Source organism: Balaenoptera borealis, assembly GCF_965194805.1.
Source record: "Balaenoptera borealis genome assembly, chromosome: 19".
NCBI lineage: Eukaryota > Metazoa > Chordata > Mammalia > Artiodactyla > Balaenopteridae > Balaenoptera > Balaenoptera borealis.
Window position 1 is genome coordinate 18,428,338 of NC_138878.1, and position 17,485 is coordinate 18,445,822.

At 35.8% G+C, this 17,485-nt stretch overlaps 1 protein-coding gene across 1 annotated transcript in view; it reads right to left on the reverse strand.

The window, feature by feature from the left end:
- CBFB (core-binding factor subunit beta) overlaps positions 1-17,485 on the reverse strand; it is a 63,147-nt gene that overhangs the window by 2,523 nt on the left and 43,139 nt on the right. The window contains exon 5 of the mRNA XM_082368992.1: positions 13,659-13,754. Coding sequence (XP_082225118.1) covers positions 13,659-13,754 — 96 coding nt within the window. The remainder of the gene's footprint in view (positions 1-13,658; positions 13,755-17,485) is intronic.

Consider the following 17,485-nt stretch of genomic DNA (forward strand, 5'->3'; position numbering starts at 1 on the left):
AAACCTACATTTATAGCTTTGGGAATAAAGGGTTTAACTTGAACACATGATCCAATCACCTTAGAAGCAAACTTTCCCATTTTCCCTTTTAATACTAGCTGACATTTTACACACTACTACATATAAAATAGATAACAAACAAGAACCTTCTGTATAGCACAGGGAACTATACTCAGTATTTTGTAATAACCTATAAGGGAAAAGAATATATATATATATATATATATATATATATATATATATATATATATATATACACACACACACACACACACACACACACACACATATATATATAACTGAATCACTGTGCTGTACACCTGAAATTAACACAACATTGTAAATCAACTATACTTCTACATGTACTTGTCCAGTTTTCCCAGCACCATTTACTGAAGAGGCTGTCTTGTCTCCATTGTATATTCTTGCCTCCTTTGTCATAGATTAGGTGACCACAGGTGTGTGGGTTTACCTCTGAGCTTTCTTACCTGTACCAGTGATCTATATTTCTGTTTTTGTGCCAGTACCATATTGTTTTGATTACTGTAGCTTTGTAGTATAGTCTGAAGTCAGGGAGTCTGATTCCTCCAGCTCCATTTTTCTTTCTCAAGATTGCGTTGGCTATTTGGGTTCTTTTGTGTTTCCATATAAATTGTATAATTTTTTGTTCTAATTCTGTGAAAAATGCCATTGGTAATTTGATAGGGATTGCACTGAATCTGTAGATTGCTTTGGGTAGTATAGTCATTTTCACAATATTGATTCTTCCAATCCAGGAGCACGGTATATTTCTCCATCTGTTTATGTCATCTTTGATTTCTTTCATCAGTGTTTTATAGTTTTCTGAGTATAGGTCTTTTGCCTCCTCAGGTAGGTTTATTCCTAGGTATTTTATTCTTTTTGTTGTGATGGTAAATGGGACTGTTTCCTTAATTTCTCTTTCTGATCTTTTGTTGTTAGTGTATAGGAATGCCAGAGATTTCTGTGCATTAATTTTGTATCCTGCAACCTTACCAAATTCATTGATTAGTTCTAGTAGTTTTCTGGTGGCATCTTTAGGATTTTCTATGTATAGTATTATGTCATCAGCAAACAGTGACAGTTTTATTTCCTCTTTTCCAATTTGTATTCCTTTTATTTCTTTTTCTTCTCTGATTGCTGTGGCTAGGACTTCCAATACTACGTTGAATAATAGTGGCAAGAGTGGATATCCTTGTCTTGTTCCTGATTTTAGAGGAAAAGCTTTCAGTTTTTCACCATTGAGAATGATGTTTGCTGTGGGTTTGTCATATATGGCCTTTATTATGTTGAGGTAGGTTCTCTCTATGCCCACTTTCTGAAGAGCTTTTACCATAAATCGGTGTTGAATTTTGTCAAAAGCTTTTTCTGCATCTATTGAGATGATCATATGGTTTTTATTCTTCAATTTGTTAATATGGTGTTATCACATTGATTGCTTTGCGTATACTGAAGAATCCTTGCATCCCTGGGATAAATCCCACTTGATCATGTTGTATGATCTTTTTAATGTGTTGCTGGATTCTATTTGCTAGTATTTTGAGGAAATTAGAACACTCCCTAACACCATACACAAAAATAAACTCAAAATGGATTAAAGTCCTAAATGTAAGACCAGACACTAAAACTCTTAGAGGAAAACATAGGAAAAAACTCCCTTTGACATAAATCACAGCAAGATCTTTTATGACCCACTGCCTAGTGTAATGAAAATAAAAACAAAAATAAGTGAATGGGACCTAATTAAACTTAAAAGCTTTTGCACAGCAAAGGAAACCATAAACAAGACGAAAAGACAATCCACAGAATGGGAGAAAATATTTGCAAACGAAGCAACAGACAAAGGATTAATCTCCAAAATACATAAATAGCTCATGTATCTCAATATCAAAAAAACAAACAATCCAAAAAAAAAAAGGGCAGAAGACCTAAACAGACATTTCAGCAAAGAAGACATACAGATGGCCAAGAGACACATGAAAAGATGCTCACCAGCACTAATTATTAGAGAAATACAAATCAAAACTACAATGAGGTATCACCTCACACCAGTCAGAATGGGCATCATCAGAAAATCTACAAACAATAAATGCTAGAGAGGGTGAGTAGAAAAGGGAACCCTCTTGCACTGTTGGTGGGAATGTAAATTGATACAGCCACTGTGGAGAACAGTATGTCGGTTCCTTAAAAAACTAAAAATAGAATTACCATATGATCCAGCAATCCCAATACTGGGCATATACCCAGAGAAAACCATAATTCAAAAAGACATATATAGGGCTTCCCTGGTGGCGCAGTGGTTAAGAATCCGCCTGCCAATGCAGGGGACACAGGTTCGAGCCCTGGTCTGGGAAGATCCCACATGCCGTGTAGCAACTAAGCCTGTGCGCCACAACTACTGAGCCTGTGCTCTAGAACCCGCAGGTCACAACTACTGAGCTTGCGTGCCACAACCACTGAAGCCCACGCACCTAGAGCCTGTGCTCTGCAACAAGAGAAGCCACTGCAATGAGAAGCCCGCGCACTGCAACGAAGAGTAGCCCCTGCTCGCCACAACTAGAGAAAGCCTGCGTGCAGCAACGAAGACCCAACACAGTCCAAAAAAAAAAAAAAAGACACATATACCCCAATGTTCATTGCAGCACTATTTATAATAGCCAGGACATGGAAACAACCTAAATGTCCACCAACAGATGAATGGATAAAGAAGATGTGGTACATATATACAATGGAATATTACTCAGCCATAAAAAGAAATGAAATTGGATCATTTGTAGAGATGTGGATGGACCTAGGGTCTGTCATACAGAGTGAAGCAAGACAGAAAGAGAAAGACAAATATCATATATTAATGCATATATGTGGAATCTAGAAAAATGGTACAGATGAACCTATTTGCAGGGCAGGAATAGAGAGGCAGATGTAGAGAATGGACATGTGGACACAGGGTGGGAAGGGGAGGGTGGGATGAATTAGGAGATTAGGTTTGACATAAATACACTACCAGGTGTAAAACAGATAGCTGGCAGGAGCCTGTTGTATAGCACAGGGAGCTCAGCTCGGTGCTCTGTGATGGCTTAGTTGGGTGGCATGGTGGGGGGGAAAGGAGGTACAGGAGGGAGGGGATGTGTGTATGCATATGGCTGATTCACTTTGCTGTGCAGCAGAAACTAACACAACATTGTAAAGCAATTATACTCCAATAAAAAAAAAATTATTGTGAGACAATTAGAAAAAAAAAAAGTTAACAAAGAAATTCCAATACCAGATTAGGAAACTGATAGTTACCAAATGTTATTTTTTCCAATAAACAAGTTGTATTTTATATTAAGACATTTAAAAAATAAATTTAACACCAATAATAGCAAAAAAAAATCAACTATACTTCAGTAAAATATATATAAATGGATAAATAAAAATTAAAAAAAATAGCTGACATTTATTGAGCACCAACTATATGCTGGGCACTGCTCTAAGCAATTTCCATGGACGAACCAATTTAATCCCTGCCAACTACCTATAACATAGGTGCTATTGTTTATCCATTTTACAGATAAAGAAACTGAGTCACACAGAAGTATATGGCCTATAAATTATATGACTGAAAAATGTAACACTGAATTTCATCTCTCACTGAATACCATCTCTGCCAACTGGGTTTTAACTAGGAATCTCTATCTCAAGAAATAAAATTCAGAATTACTATGGATAAAGTATTGTCTCAAAAGCAAAAACGGAAATATATTAGAATCCTTGGTGCACTTATATATTCAGAAGTATCTTCACAACAATACTTAACAACCAAGAGGCTTGACAATCATAAACATTGAGGATTTCAAGTTTCACTATAGAATAAACATTTGTTTAAACTATGGCAAATTACTTAATAGAGTACATCTAAGAACTAACATACTGTGCGTGACACTCTCTGCTAATATAAAGTTTTAAAATAACATAGTGTCCCCCTTTTATCCACACATAATATTTACTTCCAGTCTCTTTCACAAATTCCAATGCACCTTTCTTCTATTAAGTGTTCTCTAGTGACTACAAATGTCAGTCAAGCACAAACATCTGTTTGTATACAGAACCTAGTTCCCTCAGCAACAGTTTTCCTATGTTAGATAAAGCCTACTCCATTCCACCAGTTATTGTTAAGGGCAAAAACCCCTTAACATCTCTCACACCCAACAGCAAATTCTGACATCTCTACATTTAAATATGTCCTGAATCTGACCACTTCTGACTAACTCTACCACTCTTACCCTAGTCCAAGCCACCATCATCTTTCATGTGGATCTTGTTTTAGCCACCTCTGTTATATGCCAGCAACTGGGACTAACTGCAATTACCTGTGCAATCTTTAGCTAAATGGAATTATGTATTATTATCACCAACTGATTGTCCATTATCTGTCAGTTTTTGGAAACAAATTTAACCAAAAATAGAAATGTTCTGATTTCAATGGTTAAGATCTAAAACAATTAGAGAAAGAGCATCCTTGACCTTCAAAGAAACAGCTTAACAAGTCACACCTGTACTGTAAAATCATGTTTAGTCAGAAGCTCCAGTTATATCATCATTTCTCAAGAGGGTTAATGTTGTTTAGACAGAAATGACACAGCTTTATTCACTTTCAAACAAATCATATAAAACCCAACACTAACTTCCGTGGTCTTTCTTATAAACTGTGATACATTTCTCTAGCAAATCTTAACTATTTATTAGCAGACTGCATGCTGACTAAATTTTAGCACATTCCTTTCATTTAACTAGTCAGGTTAATGTTATGCTGCATGGGTACAGATTGAAAGAGCTATGGAATGCATATGCATTAGGAAAACAATTTATGTTCCATACAGAATCAATGTTAAATGTAATGTAAGGACTGATCAATTCTGCAAAATTAGAGATGGTGATATAAACATCTGGTTTCAGTCAATGAAGGTTAGAAAGGGGCTGAGCAATGAAGAAACACTGAGAAAAATCAATCCTAATTATACATTTATAAATTACTACTAACCTACCAGTAATACTTTGTGAAAAGAATATTTCAGCTTTTGTCCTGGGATAAGAGTAATTTTCAAATTATTTTAATAATGGGATGACTCCAAATGAGTGACAAAAAAACAGTCAGCAGCTGGAGTTCTCCCTACTGGTCAGGGCTGTGCAGAGGTTGCCATGGGTTTATTTGTTTAAAATATATTTTTGGTAAAAGCATGCAAAGTTGTTTTGCTATTTACTTGTGTTTTTCGTTTCTATTTACATTGTAAAGAAGGAATGAGGAAGATGTAAATGAAGACACTATGAAGGAGAATCAAAGATAAAAAAAAATAAGAGGAACTCTGAAAGAGTATGAATGAGAGCAGAAGAGGGAAGAATGAGAGAGCTGGGAGACTGGGAGGGAATTTAATGCTAGAGAGGAAGACGTATGGGCTGTCTTATGAAGGAGACAAGTACAGAAACATTTAGGTTAATGAAATAGCTTCCACAGGACTGGAATTCAACAACTGGATGTGCTGCCTTGGGAAGCAGTGCTTTCTACTGTAGCAGTTTTCTAATGGTTGGATGTTTTAGAATGAATTCTATGAGTAACAAACTAGACTAGATGATGGCAAAGAACCTCTCTGAACTCAATTATTCTAAAAACATAAAGTCCATAATTTCTAGTTTCTTTCTCCCCAGTCAATCCACATAGGCCCTTGATTTTAACTTTTTATTAACAGTTATTTCAGAATAGGGTTTTAATATAAAGCAGACACCCATGAGCCTGTTCAGAATACAAATCTGTTTTTAATATTTATAAGTATTAAAATGTAGAAATTTTACTACAGACCCCTCACTACCAGTCGCTCCTATTTTCTTTCTTCAGTATACCATCACCCAGAAACATGGCAAATCCAGTTTCTAGATGGCAGTCATAGGACATGTTCAAAATGAAGAGACAAAGAATATTCACCAGATACTCGAGCTTTCCCTACTGGTCTGGGCTGTGCAGAAGTAGCCAAGAGCAGGGATACCCAAATGAAAATGAATAAAACCTGGTTGATTTCCATTCTTTTATTATCAAGATCATCAAACTGAAGAAAACTCTTCATGAGAAAATGCCCTAATAACTAAAAATAGATCCAATTTATTGAGTGTATACTATATCCAGATAATGTGCAAATCACTTTATGTTTGACACTTGGCTAAAAGTCAGAACATGGCATGACAGAATTTTAGAGCAGCACAGTACTTTATAGAGATCTAGTTCAACTCTCACGTTACAGATGATAGGCCTGAGACCAAGAATGTTAAATGATTCCTCCAAGGTTTCAGAGTTAGGTGGTGGCAGTGAGAACACAAACTCACAACTCTAAAAAGATGAACCTTTAACTTCCAATTAGCATTAATGTCAGCCTCCTAAGTCACTGCTATTTCGCCTGACTGCTAAGGCTGGAAGAGACACAAAGCAGAAATTTTAAGTCCTAATATGAGAGAAAGGAATGCAATTTTTCCAAACTCATTAAAAACGTAAAAACAAGGTCAGCAGACAATCATAAACACCTGTCAGATAAGTAGACTGCAAGAGCTGGTCTAACAGGCACATCAAAAAATACAGTTCTTACAAAGTATACAACTTCAGGAAAACTTTAAATATAAGGTGGCATTTTAAAATAAAAGAGATAGTGGAAATAACTGACATTTCCAGGCTTGGACTAGGGTGGCTCTACCAAGTTAGCAATGTGAGCTTATACAAACTTCTTATCCTCTTTCAGCCTCAGTTCCTCAAAATTGAGGTACATCTTATAAGAGCATTTAAGAATCAAGTGTAAAACAAATACTGCAGCATATACTGCCTGGCACATAGTAAGCATTCATGCTGTTGCTATCACAACAAAGCTGCTCATAACTTCCCAGTTTATCTGTATGAACTTTTCAAATGTTAAAAAAATCTGCATCCTGCATATAAGAGTAACTTTTACAGGCTAAAATAAAGTTAAAACAAAATAAATTTTAATAAAACCTACATCTCTTATGATAGAGACCAAACCAAGACCCTGTTTTTCTCTTAGTATGGGAGCAGCGGACCTAGAATCCTTGTCCTCCCTTGTTAATCCTCTTCCGATTCTCATTCTTTTTTGTTTTGTTTTAAAATTTTATATTCTAATAGGATTTTCTTTTTTATAAATTTATTTATTTATTTATTTATTTATTTTTGGCTGAGTTGGGTCTTCATTGCTGCTCACGGGCTTTCTCTAGTTGTGGCAAGCAGGGGCTACTCTTTGTTGCGGTGCATGGGCTTCTCATTGTGGTGGCTTCTCTTGTTGCAGAGCAAGGGCTCTAGGTGCACAGGCTTCAGTATGTGGGCTCAGGCATGCGGGCTCAGGAGTTGTAGCGCACGGGCTTAGCTGCTCTGCGGCATGTGGGATCTTCCTGGACCAGGGCTCGAACCCATGTCCCCTGCATTGGCAGGCAGATTCTTAACCACTGTGCCACCAGGGAAGCCCTCTCATTCTTTTTTTTTTTTCGATTCTCATTCTTAATCTGAGTTCATATTCTCGGTTCACTTTCATCTACTGCCTATACCTAAAACACACCTCAGGAAGGTCCAGAAGAGACAGACATTTACGTTCATTTGTCCTTACATAAAAATAAGTGTTGGTAGAGTTAAGTGATATGAAAACTGAAGTCTGTGGGAATTTAAAATAAATAGAGGCTGTGATTTTTTTTCTTGGACCACACAGAATCGAAGGCTCAAAAAACATACAAAACACAAATATAAAAACCACAGTCTTTCGCTTGTTTTTATTTCCAAATAGTCTCCACATAAAATTCTCATGTGATTTGCTGAACTTTACTTTTAAAACTGCCTATAGCAGAATAAGCAATAATTATTTACCCATTCTCTGACATTAAAGATAACAATTTATTTGCTAATGCTTTTATAACCTAACCAAATGAAAGCATTTTCTAGGTAATGACAGAGAGAAAATCTCTTTCAGCACCCTGTCACCTTGCAGCTGAATTAAGAGCCAACAGTACTATATCACAGTTTTAGGTTAAGAGGCCAATGAAGCTGAAGGCAGTCCCTAGACACACCAAGAGTGTGTATAAGCTGCTATAAAACAGATGACAGAGGTATCTTTCCAACTTATTTATGACCAAAGCACTCAGTCTGTACCTTATTAGTCTCAACCTTCCTTCACAAAATCCCAAAGTAAGGTACTGGAATTACAGTTATAGAGACGTGTAACCTGAAGGACTGCCATGGATAACAGGTCAACAGTTTTAAATAATGGTAAGATTCTCAGGTAAAAAGGCACTGGGCCACTTCTATGTGGCAACAGATATCAATGGGCAGGCAGGCAGGCACTTTACAGAAGAAATGTCTGTGATTATTATTTTTTTTAAAGTCTACTTTTTATTAAAGTACAGAAGAGTGTACAAATCATATATATGAGTGATGAATTTTCACGAAGTGAACACACCCATGTAACTAGCCTCCAGATCAAGAAATATAATATCACCAAACGTGGGAAGTTCCCTCTTTGTACCCCCTCCTTGTCACTACCCAACCCCAAGAGAAGCCAGAAAAGTTCAAGATCCTTTAATATTGTTAAAAAACAAAGAAAGAAACAAACACCAGGATATAAAATAGCTTGGCAACATATCTTTGACTTTCAGAGTCTACAGTTAGGATATGCCTGCCTTTATTGCCACTCCAGATACGTTGTGAGCCAAGGTGTATAGAAAGAGAGGATGAAGGAACTAGTTTCCAATGAGTTCCATTTTAAATGTCAGATACTGAGTTAGGCAGCACCCTGGGAGGTAGGGTGTTAGCTCCATTTTACAGATGAGGGTCAAGAGGATACGCAACTTTCCCAATGTCACATGGCAACAAGTAGAGCTAGGACTCAAAACCAGGGCAATCTTTTAGAAGCCTCATCCTCATCTACTACCTCAAAGGTTCTCAAGTTACATTCTGCCAGTTACTGGGTTCTCTGAACACACTCCAGGGACTCTAGAGGGGGACCAGAATAATCCCTACCCCTGTTTCACCCAGAGCAGTGCCCCTTTAAGCTATTTTATACATTAAGGTTCTGTATAAATTTCAAACGAAGACAGGATTTCACATTTTTAAAAACTGCCTATACGTCAGAGAAAACAGATAGCAAGTTCTAGAATCTTCTGTTTTCATCATTCTGTGTTAACACTAGCAACAAATTTTCTCTTCTTAATAGGTAACAGATGCACATGATACAAAATTCAAAAGGTATAAAAGATAAACAATGAAAAGTAATCACTCAAGGAGTTTTAGAACTGATTTCAGGTTAAAAAGACACTGGGGAAAACCAAAACCACTTGGAGTTCTGCTTCCCACTGTGAGTAATCTTAATCAGATACACATATTAAATGTTCATGAGCACCACTGTTACAAGTTTAGCATGTCAGGGCTAGAGGCCTCAGAGGTTATCCAAACAGGGGTAGGACATCTGTAAGCCTCTGCGCTGCCAGGATCTTAAGCCTCCAAGGACCATTTACTGGGTTACTGCCACCCAAGAGTTACCACTGCTCCTTGGCCCTTGTCTTTAGTCAGTCATCAGGACCACCCACTAGAACCATTATTATTCTTTTCTTCCTCAGTTTTTTCTTTTCCAGGCAAAATGGTTTCTAACTTCTTCTGGTTCTGGCAGATTTTATTTTTCAACTTAATCATCTTTATGGGTGATGTGGAAATTCTTTTCCCAGTGCTGGGCTGTATTTGTGGAGAACTTCTGCTTAGGAAGATGGTTTAAGTCTTCACCCTCCCTTTCATTAACCAATTATTTGAAAAGAGAGCAAGTCAAATTTTCTCAGAGTCTCAGTTTCTTCAAATGTAATAAGAATTTTACCCAGGTGAGTGTAAGAAAACCATTTTTTATAAAATTGTTACTTTTTAAAATACAAAATTAAAAACAAACAAATAAAAAGAATGTTCAATTATATTTTGTAAGACCCCCTTATAGATGTTTGAATTACAGGGGAAAAAATGCAACCGTTTTCCCCCAATGTTCTCCTTTTACGAAAAAGGAGGTAAACTACAAGAAATAAGCTGACATTAGGAATCTGTCATGATTTTTTTGTTTTAAAAGAGAAGCAAAATACACATGCACAAAGTGCCAAAAGACATGCATACCCAAAACTCCCCTAAGAGACTGCCAGTGCAAGCTCTGGAGTCAGATTCCAGCCCAATTTTCCAGATAACAGTTCTCTATGAGAACTTTTTAAATTACTGCCATAAGGGACTATGGATCTTAAATCACTGATGAAAACCTAACCATTTTCTCTATGCTCTAGGTCATAATACAGGGAAAGTGCCCTGATACACTTTAGAGAACTAAAACGATGTTCTTGTTAGCCAGATAATTCAATTAACTTGAACCAGCACTGTGGTAGAGCTTTTAGTGCTAAAGAAGTACTTTAGAGCTATTATTTACTGAAGGCCTACACATATCAAGCACCATACTAAGTGCCTTATAAGCACTTTCCCATTTAATTCTCACAACAATTTCTATGAGAAAACGCACTTAAGAGAGGTTAGCAATTAATGGACCAGGAATCTCAAGTACGCCTGACTACAAAGCCCATGTGCTCAATCACTGACATAAAACTCACTAGAAACAATCTATCTGAGCAACAAATTATCTGACACCTCTATGAACAGACTATATTTTTGTTCATACACAAATACAAACATACTCACATATAAACTCACACACCAAAATGTTTTTCTTCAAGTAACATTATTTATAATAATCAAATTAACATTTTAGAGAAGACAATTCTTAGCCTCAACTAATCTAGAATTTTATTTAAAGCAAATCATATAAAAAAACTCCTAATTGTTCCACTAGTTGTCAGTTATTCTTCAAATATAATGTAGCTGAACAGCACTTTTTATAAAACAATTCGTATATTCGTTTAAAGCCATGTTAGCTTGCTCTAGAAAGATTGACCAATCATGTTCTCTGACATGGCAAGATCTCTTTTTCTTTCACTCCTTTGCATACACTGTTCCTTCTGTCCAGAATGCTTTCCCCAGCTTGTCTAGCTGGCAAACTCACATTCTTCCTTCAAATCCCTGCAAGTATATTCTCCTGTGAATCCCCCAGGCAGAGGCAGATGTAAGTGCTCCTTCTTCTGCACTGCCACTGTTCCCCTTTAAGTACAGGTGCTGCTAAAGCAGACTGCAATTATCTGTTTATACATCTATTTTCCCTCAAGATTGATAGATGTTCAAGGACAGAAACCATGCGTTTTCATCTACATATTTCCCAGCCCCTAATGCAGAATCTAGCACAACACAGTTGGAGTTCATTACTTAATAAATTACCTAGTTAATATAAACCAACAAATTATAAACATTTAAAAATATTTCCGGAGACCACTGACATGTATTATTCTACTTTAACGTACAGGCTCTAGTTTTCAGACAGGCAGAGTAGGAGCTATTTTTTGAAGCTCTCCATTTGACAACTAAATGCAATGTACAAAACACTGTGGTGGGTAATGTGGAGGTCAAAAAATCAGGGGCCCCACTTCACTGGTGATCACACTACAGTGGAGTACAGACAACTTTATAATTGTTTTAACATACTGTTCAATAAGAACAATGACAGAAATGAGAAGTGCTCTGGAAACGACAAAGTAGAAGGGCTAATTATGATTAAGAAGATTGGAGAAGGGATTGACAGATAACATTTAAGTTGGGCCTTGAATGGGTAGAAAAATAAATTCTCAGTCAGGGAACGAACAGCATGAGCAAGAAGGTTCAGAAGTATAAGCTAACAAATGCATATTATACATTCGAAAACTTCTTACTATTACAGATACAAGGATTCTCAAAGAAAATGCCATGGGAAGTTTGATCACAAGAGCTGTAAAAGCTTCAGGGACTTCCCTGGAGGTCCAATGGTTAAGACTTCACGCTTCCACTGCAGTGGGCACGGGTTCGATCCCTCATTGGGGAACTAAGATTCCACATGCCGCATGGTGCGGCCAAAAAAAAAAAAAAAAAAAAAAAATGTAAAAGCTTCAAAGAAAAAAATGTATTGCATTATATCCCTCCTGTCCCTTCCCCTAGCTAGAAAGTATTCTTCGGGACATCATCAGTTGCTATCAGCCTATTAAATCAATTCACTCATTGACAAAGGGAAATATCAACCATTAAAAGATAATAATTTTATTTCATAAACTAACCACTAAGTAGGCTTGATTTTTTTTCACTTATTTTTTAAAAAATATTTTAACATATATATGAAATAATACCAATAATATCAGCTGACACCTAGTCAGTGCCATATTCTCTAAAAGTGCTTTCACATGTATTTACTCATTTAATCCTTACAATGACCCTATGAGATAGGCACAATTTGCCCTATTTCATAGATGAGGAAACTCAGCCACAGAAAGGTGAAATAATTTGTCAGAGGTGACAAAGTGCCAGAGCCAGATTCAGATCTTGCTTGCCATCTGGCTCTAGAGTCTGGGCTCTTAACCACTGTCTTTGTACACACACGTATACACACACACACACACACACACTTTTACATTAATTTAAACAGTGTACATATAATTTAGTGAATGAAAAAACAACATTTTCTCTACTATGTAACAATGACTTAAAAATATTTTTAACGTGGAAAAATTACAAACATAAAAATTACCATCTTAACCATCCTTAAGTGTACAGTTCAGTAGTGTTAAGTAAGCACATTCACACTGTTGTGCAACCAATCTCCAGAACTCTTTTTAATGCCTGGAAATTATTCTATTTCATTGTTAGTCATATCAAATTTAAACACTGGACAAGACTAAATTTGAGTGTTTAAGACTGAAGTAGACATGGGTAATAAAACTATAAAAAGACACAAGGAAGTGATTACTATAAAAATTAAGAAAATTATTACTTTTGAAGGGAGGGAAAAGGTCATAATTAGATGTACACATGGAGGGGGCTACTGGGGTAACTGTCACATTTTAATTTTTTTTTACCTGGATGGTTATAAGGGTGTTATTAGCCTTCTAATAATTAAGCTACATATTTTTTGATGTAGATTTGGTGTGTACTTTACCATAAAAAGGTTAAAAGAAAAATAGACTAGGTTAATTCCATTCTTTGAGTAGTTTGAAAATAAATTTTCCTCTAGTGAAGAGACTATACAAATGACCGAAAATTATAATGTTACAAAATCAAGACAAATATTTATAGAAAAGTGGGAAATAATGTTACTCCCAGAGAGTTTTAATAATGTTCTAAAAATATGTATCTTATGATAACATAAGGTAATTTTTACATATAATCTGAAAGATAAGAAAAAAGAGGTAAGATATTTGGATCAATCAATTAATAGAAAATATATCTTATTATAGTAAATATTTTTTTTTGAGGACCAATAAATGAGGAATTCATGTACAACCTTAAAATTAAGACTAACTTTCTTTATAGCCATTACATTTAATAAACACAAAGTCACAGAGTACAACTTTTAAAAAATGAAAGACATTAAACTACTAAACTATTTAAAATCATTATGCACAAACATCACAAATAGAGCCTGAGAGTTTGGGGGAAAGTACTAACCAGTTACTGCCAGCAGCTGTGAAACTCTCACCTCCATTTCCTCCCGATGAGACCTGTCTCTATCTTCAAATTCACGTGTCCTTCTCCGGGCCTCTTCAAAGGCCTGTTGTGCTAATGCATCCTCCTGCTGTCATAAGAATATATGAAACAGATATTTTAATTTTGATTTATAATAAAAAAAATTTGGGGGTGTCTTATTTTTTGAAAGAAATGAACAGCAGAGTATTTCTCAAAACATCAAAGCCATAAAAAAAGTCAGAGCAACTTCTAAAAGAGAACTTCAGTATTTTCATGTTCTATTATAACACCTTGGAAATAGTAATCGTGTTCAGTCATATTCTAACAACTGAAAATGCTCTTCCCTTTCTGTCCTTACCTTATCCTATTCACCAAAGTAAAATCCTGATCAAGTCAATATTTAAAACATAGAAGTATAAGGAAAAAGAAATTAGTAAATACTTCTACAGTGTGGGGATAAGACAGGCCAGGCGCTCTAAGTATGACACTAAAGCCAGAAATATAAAAGAGAATATTAACAGAATCAACTGTACAAATGTTAGAAACTTCTAGACAACAAAAAGAAAATTCCAAGGGATATTATCAAGAAAAATTTATTTGTAACATATAACAAATCTATCCTAATCCTTTCCCAACTAATGGATAAAGATCTGAAGGAAACCCAGATACTTCAAACTTCTTGTGTCTAAAAGGTAACCAATTTAAACTTTCCCTTTACACTTTTTAGTCTGGATGGTGGCACTACTCACTCATTTCTGCCAAGAACCGGAGCTGCCTTTGACACTTCACTCTCCCCCTGTCTCCACAGAGCCAATCAACCACCAAATCCTATCCATCTGACCTCCTATTTTTTGAATCTTTAGGCTCCTTTTCATTCCTACAAACATTTTCCTAGTTCAGGATCCTAAGACCTCTCACTCAAATTACTGCAAAGTCTCTTCCTGTTTCCATTCTGTCATCCCCCAATCCAAAACACAGCCATCAGAGCGTGCCTTCTAAAGCACAATCTGACCACAATACTCCCCAACTTAAAGCTCCCTCGCTGTCTACAGCACAGGATGCTCAAGTGCATGATTTGCAGTCACGCACTTCTCAACACTAGGATTTTCAATGGCACACTTGAAGAAACTAAAATATCAAAAACAATGCCAAAAAAGTCATCAATATTCACTGCCCTAGTTTCATTACAGCAAGGGGTGGCCAGGTAACTATGTTCTAGCCAATGATATAGAAGTGTAAGTCAATGAATGGGCCTTCTGAGAAAGTCATTTAAGAGACATGTCCCCTTTCCTTCTTCCTGGGAACCGATGCAATGACCAGAGATACAGCAACCATCTTGCAAACATAATACTGGGGATGTTGCCACACACTGAGCATAGTACAGCAGGAAAATGAAAAGACCCACATCCTCTGATAATATCATTGCCTGAACTGCATACTGTTGATATCTTACTCTGTGTGATAAATCCTTTATTTGGCTCTGTTAGTAGGGTTGTTTGATACTTGCAATTTTCACTGACACAAAGTCTATAACTTAAACAAAACTGAAAGGTGTGATCAAGTCTCCATTCTTATGTTGCATTTACTAGCTCTGTGACCCAGGGCAAGGTATTTCATTTTCTAAGCCTCAGTAAACTCACATGTAAAATGCACGTAGTACTAATACTTACGTCTCAAGATTAAATGAGATAACATATAAAAATGCTTAAGTGCACTACCTGACAACATTCAATAAATGCTATTATTTTATAAGCATTTGTGAACATGTAAAATTTACACGTGACTAAACATTACTATAAATACCAACTGTATTCTCAGAATGTACTACATAAGTCAGAGGCACCTGCAAAAGAACACTGTTCCCAAATGCCAAGGACTTTCTCTTATTTGATTAGGTATCAACCAGGGACATGTCTGCTGATAACAGGATATCCCTTCTGTCCTGTGCATTCATTCACTTTTTCATTTATTCCACAAATATTCCGTGAGTCTTTACCATGCCCAAGTCACTGTGCTGGGTGCCATGCACACAATGTGTGGGAGCAAATGGTGCTTTTCCTTATAGTTTCTGGTCTAGAGGGGCAGGTGGACAATGAACAAATAATTACAAAAATCAATATATAATTATCAGTTGCGACTGAGTATAGTAAAGGATTACAAGATGAAATGAGAGCATATAACACAAGATGTAATCTAACTCCCTAAGGAAGTTATTAGCCACTAATGTGTATTCTAGCAATGATCATAGATTTTTACCTTATTAAAATTTAAAAAAGTATTATTACTAATATTTGTAGTAAAATAAGCTAAGAGAGATTTGGTAGCTCTCTATTCTCTAATTCCAGCTTCTATCTTGGTCTTTTCTAGTAAGATGTGAAATGTATGTGCAATGAACAGAGTCTGCACTTTAAATGGTTAAATCTGAAAGATGATCAGTGATCCAGTGTTATCCTGATCCATTCCTGTTGCGAACTTAAGTAACACCTCCCTTTCAAGGACAGCATAAAGGGTACTTACTGATAAAACTATACACTCACCCATAAAGTGTGCTCAAATGGATAAGGACAAACAACCCTATCTAGACTCAGGTGGTGGAAGGCTTTCAGCACTCCAGTCCCCACCAGCTACTTGTTATACTAGCCTGTTACTCCACGGTCTATACCACAGTCTGCACAAAGTAGTCAGGTGGGGTCATCATAAAAGGTGGCTGGGTGTTTGTGAAACCCATGTGGTAAATAAAGACCGAGCAGTGCTCTCATAGAGCATATATATAGACTATTCTTAACCATTCTTGCTACACTGATTTTGTCTTTATTGTATTGCTAAATCTACAACTATATTTATTTTACAGTTTGGTAATACTTACCTTTCTGTGCAATGAATTTAAAAAATAGAAGTATATATTTAATGAAAAATTAAGAATCAAATTCGTTTCCAAGAAAGCTGATGATGAATGCATAATTTGTACAAAATAACGACATTTCCTATTCTCTGTGGGGACCAGAATGATATTACTGATCACATGAAAACCAAAAGAAATAAATCTGCTGAAGAAGCATCAACATATACTTCAAAGGCGACAATTTAACATGTGCAGCTGCAAACGGTACATTTAACACCATTATGTAAAACATAACTTTTTATTTAAATCAAACGACTCTTCTAAATTTCCACTCACATTCTCGTCAACATACAAAAAGCAAAGCTGTTCATATGTTGGCTTTGCTGACAGAAAAATCCTGCAAAAAGCTGAAGGATACCAGTTTTACATCAGTGTCATTAGGTACTTCAAATAGAAAATCTATTCAACCCAATACGGTTCAATTTTTCTAATCATATTATAGAATCAAAATAGAGCTTTTGGAAGGTCATTATATTGAAGGTGAAACATATTTTTGTGACTGCTAATTTAAAAAGTACAAAAATGAAGATAAAGTTATTGGTTCTTAAACTGATAATACAAATACAAATGTTGGTGGAGCAAACATTTAAACACTGTATAAAAAATAACATTCTCAGTGAATTTTTAAAACTATGAAATAGAAATTTACTAGTAATTAGTTGTGGTACACATGAAATTCATAATTGTTATCCAAACAATTCTTATCCAAAGTAGTGAGGCATTCTACCAATCATTTAGACATTAGAGTTGCATAAATTACAAATATATTTACGTATCCATAGTTAAAGTGACTGAACTATAAAATTTCTGTGACAAAGCTGATGCTGAATACAAATAAATTCACATGACATTATACAGGCACTTTGGATTTTAGAAATCTGAGCCTTTGAAGAACTTCTATGAAATCAACCTAGTTCCTAAAATGGCATTGATCTTTT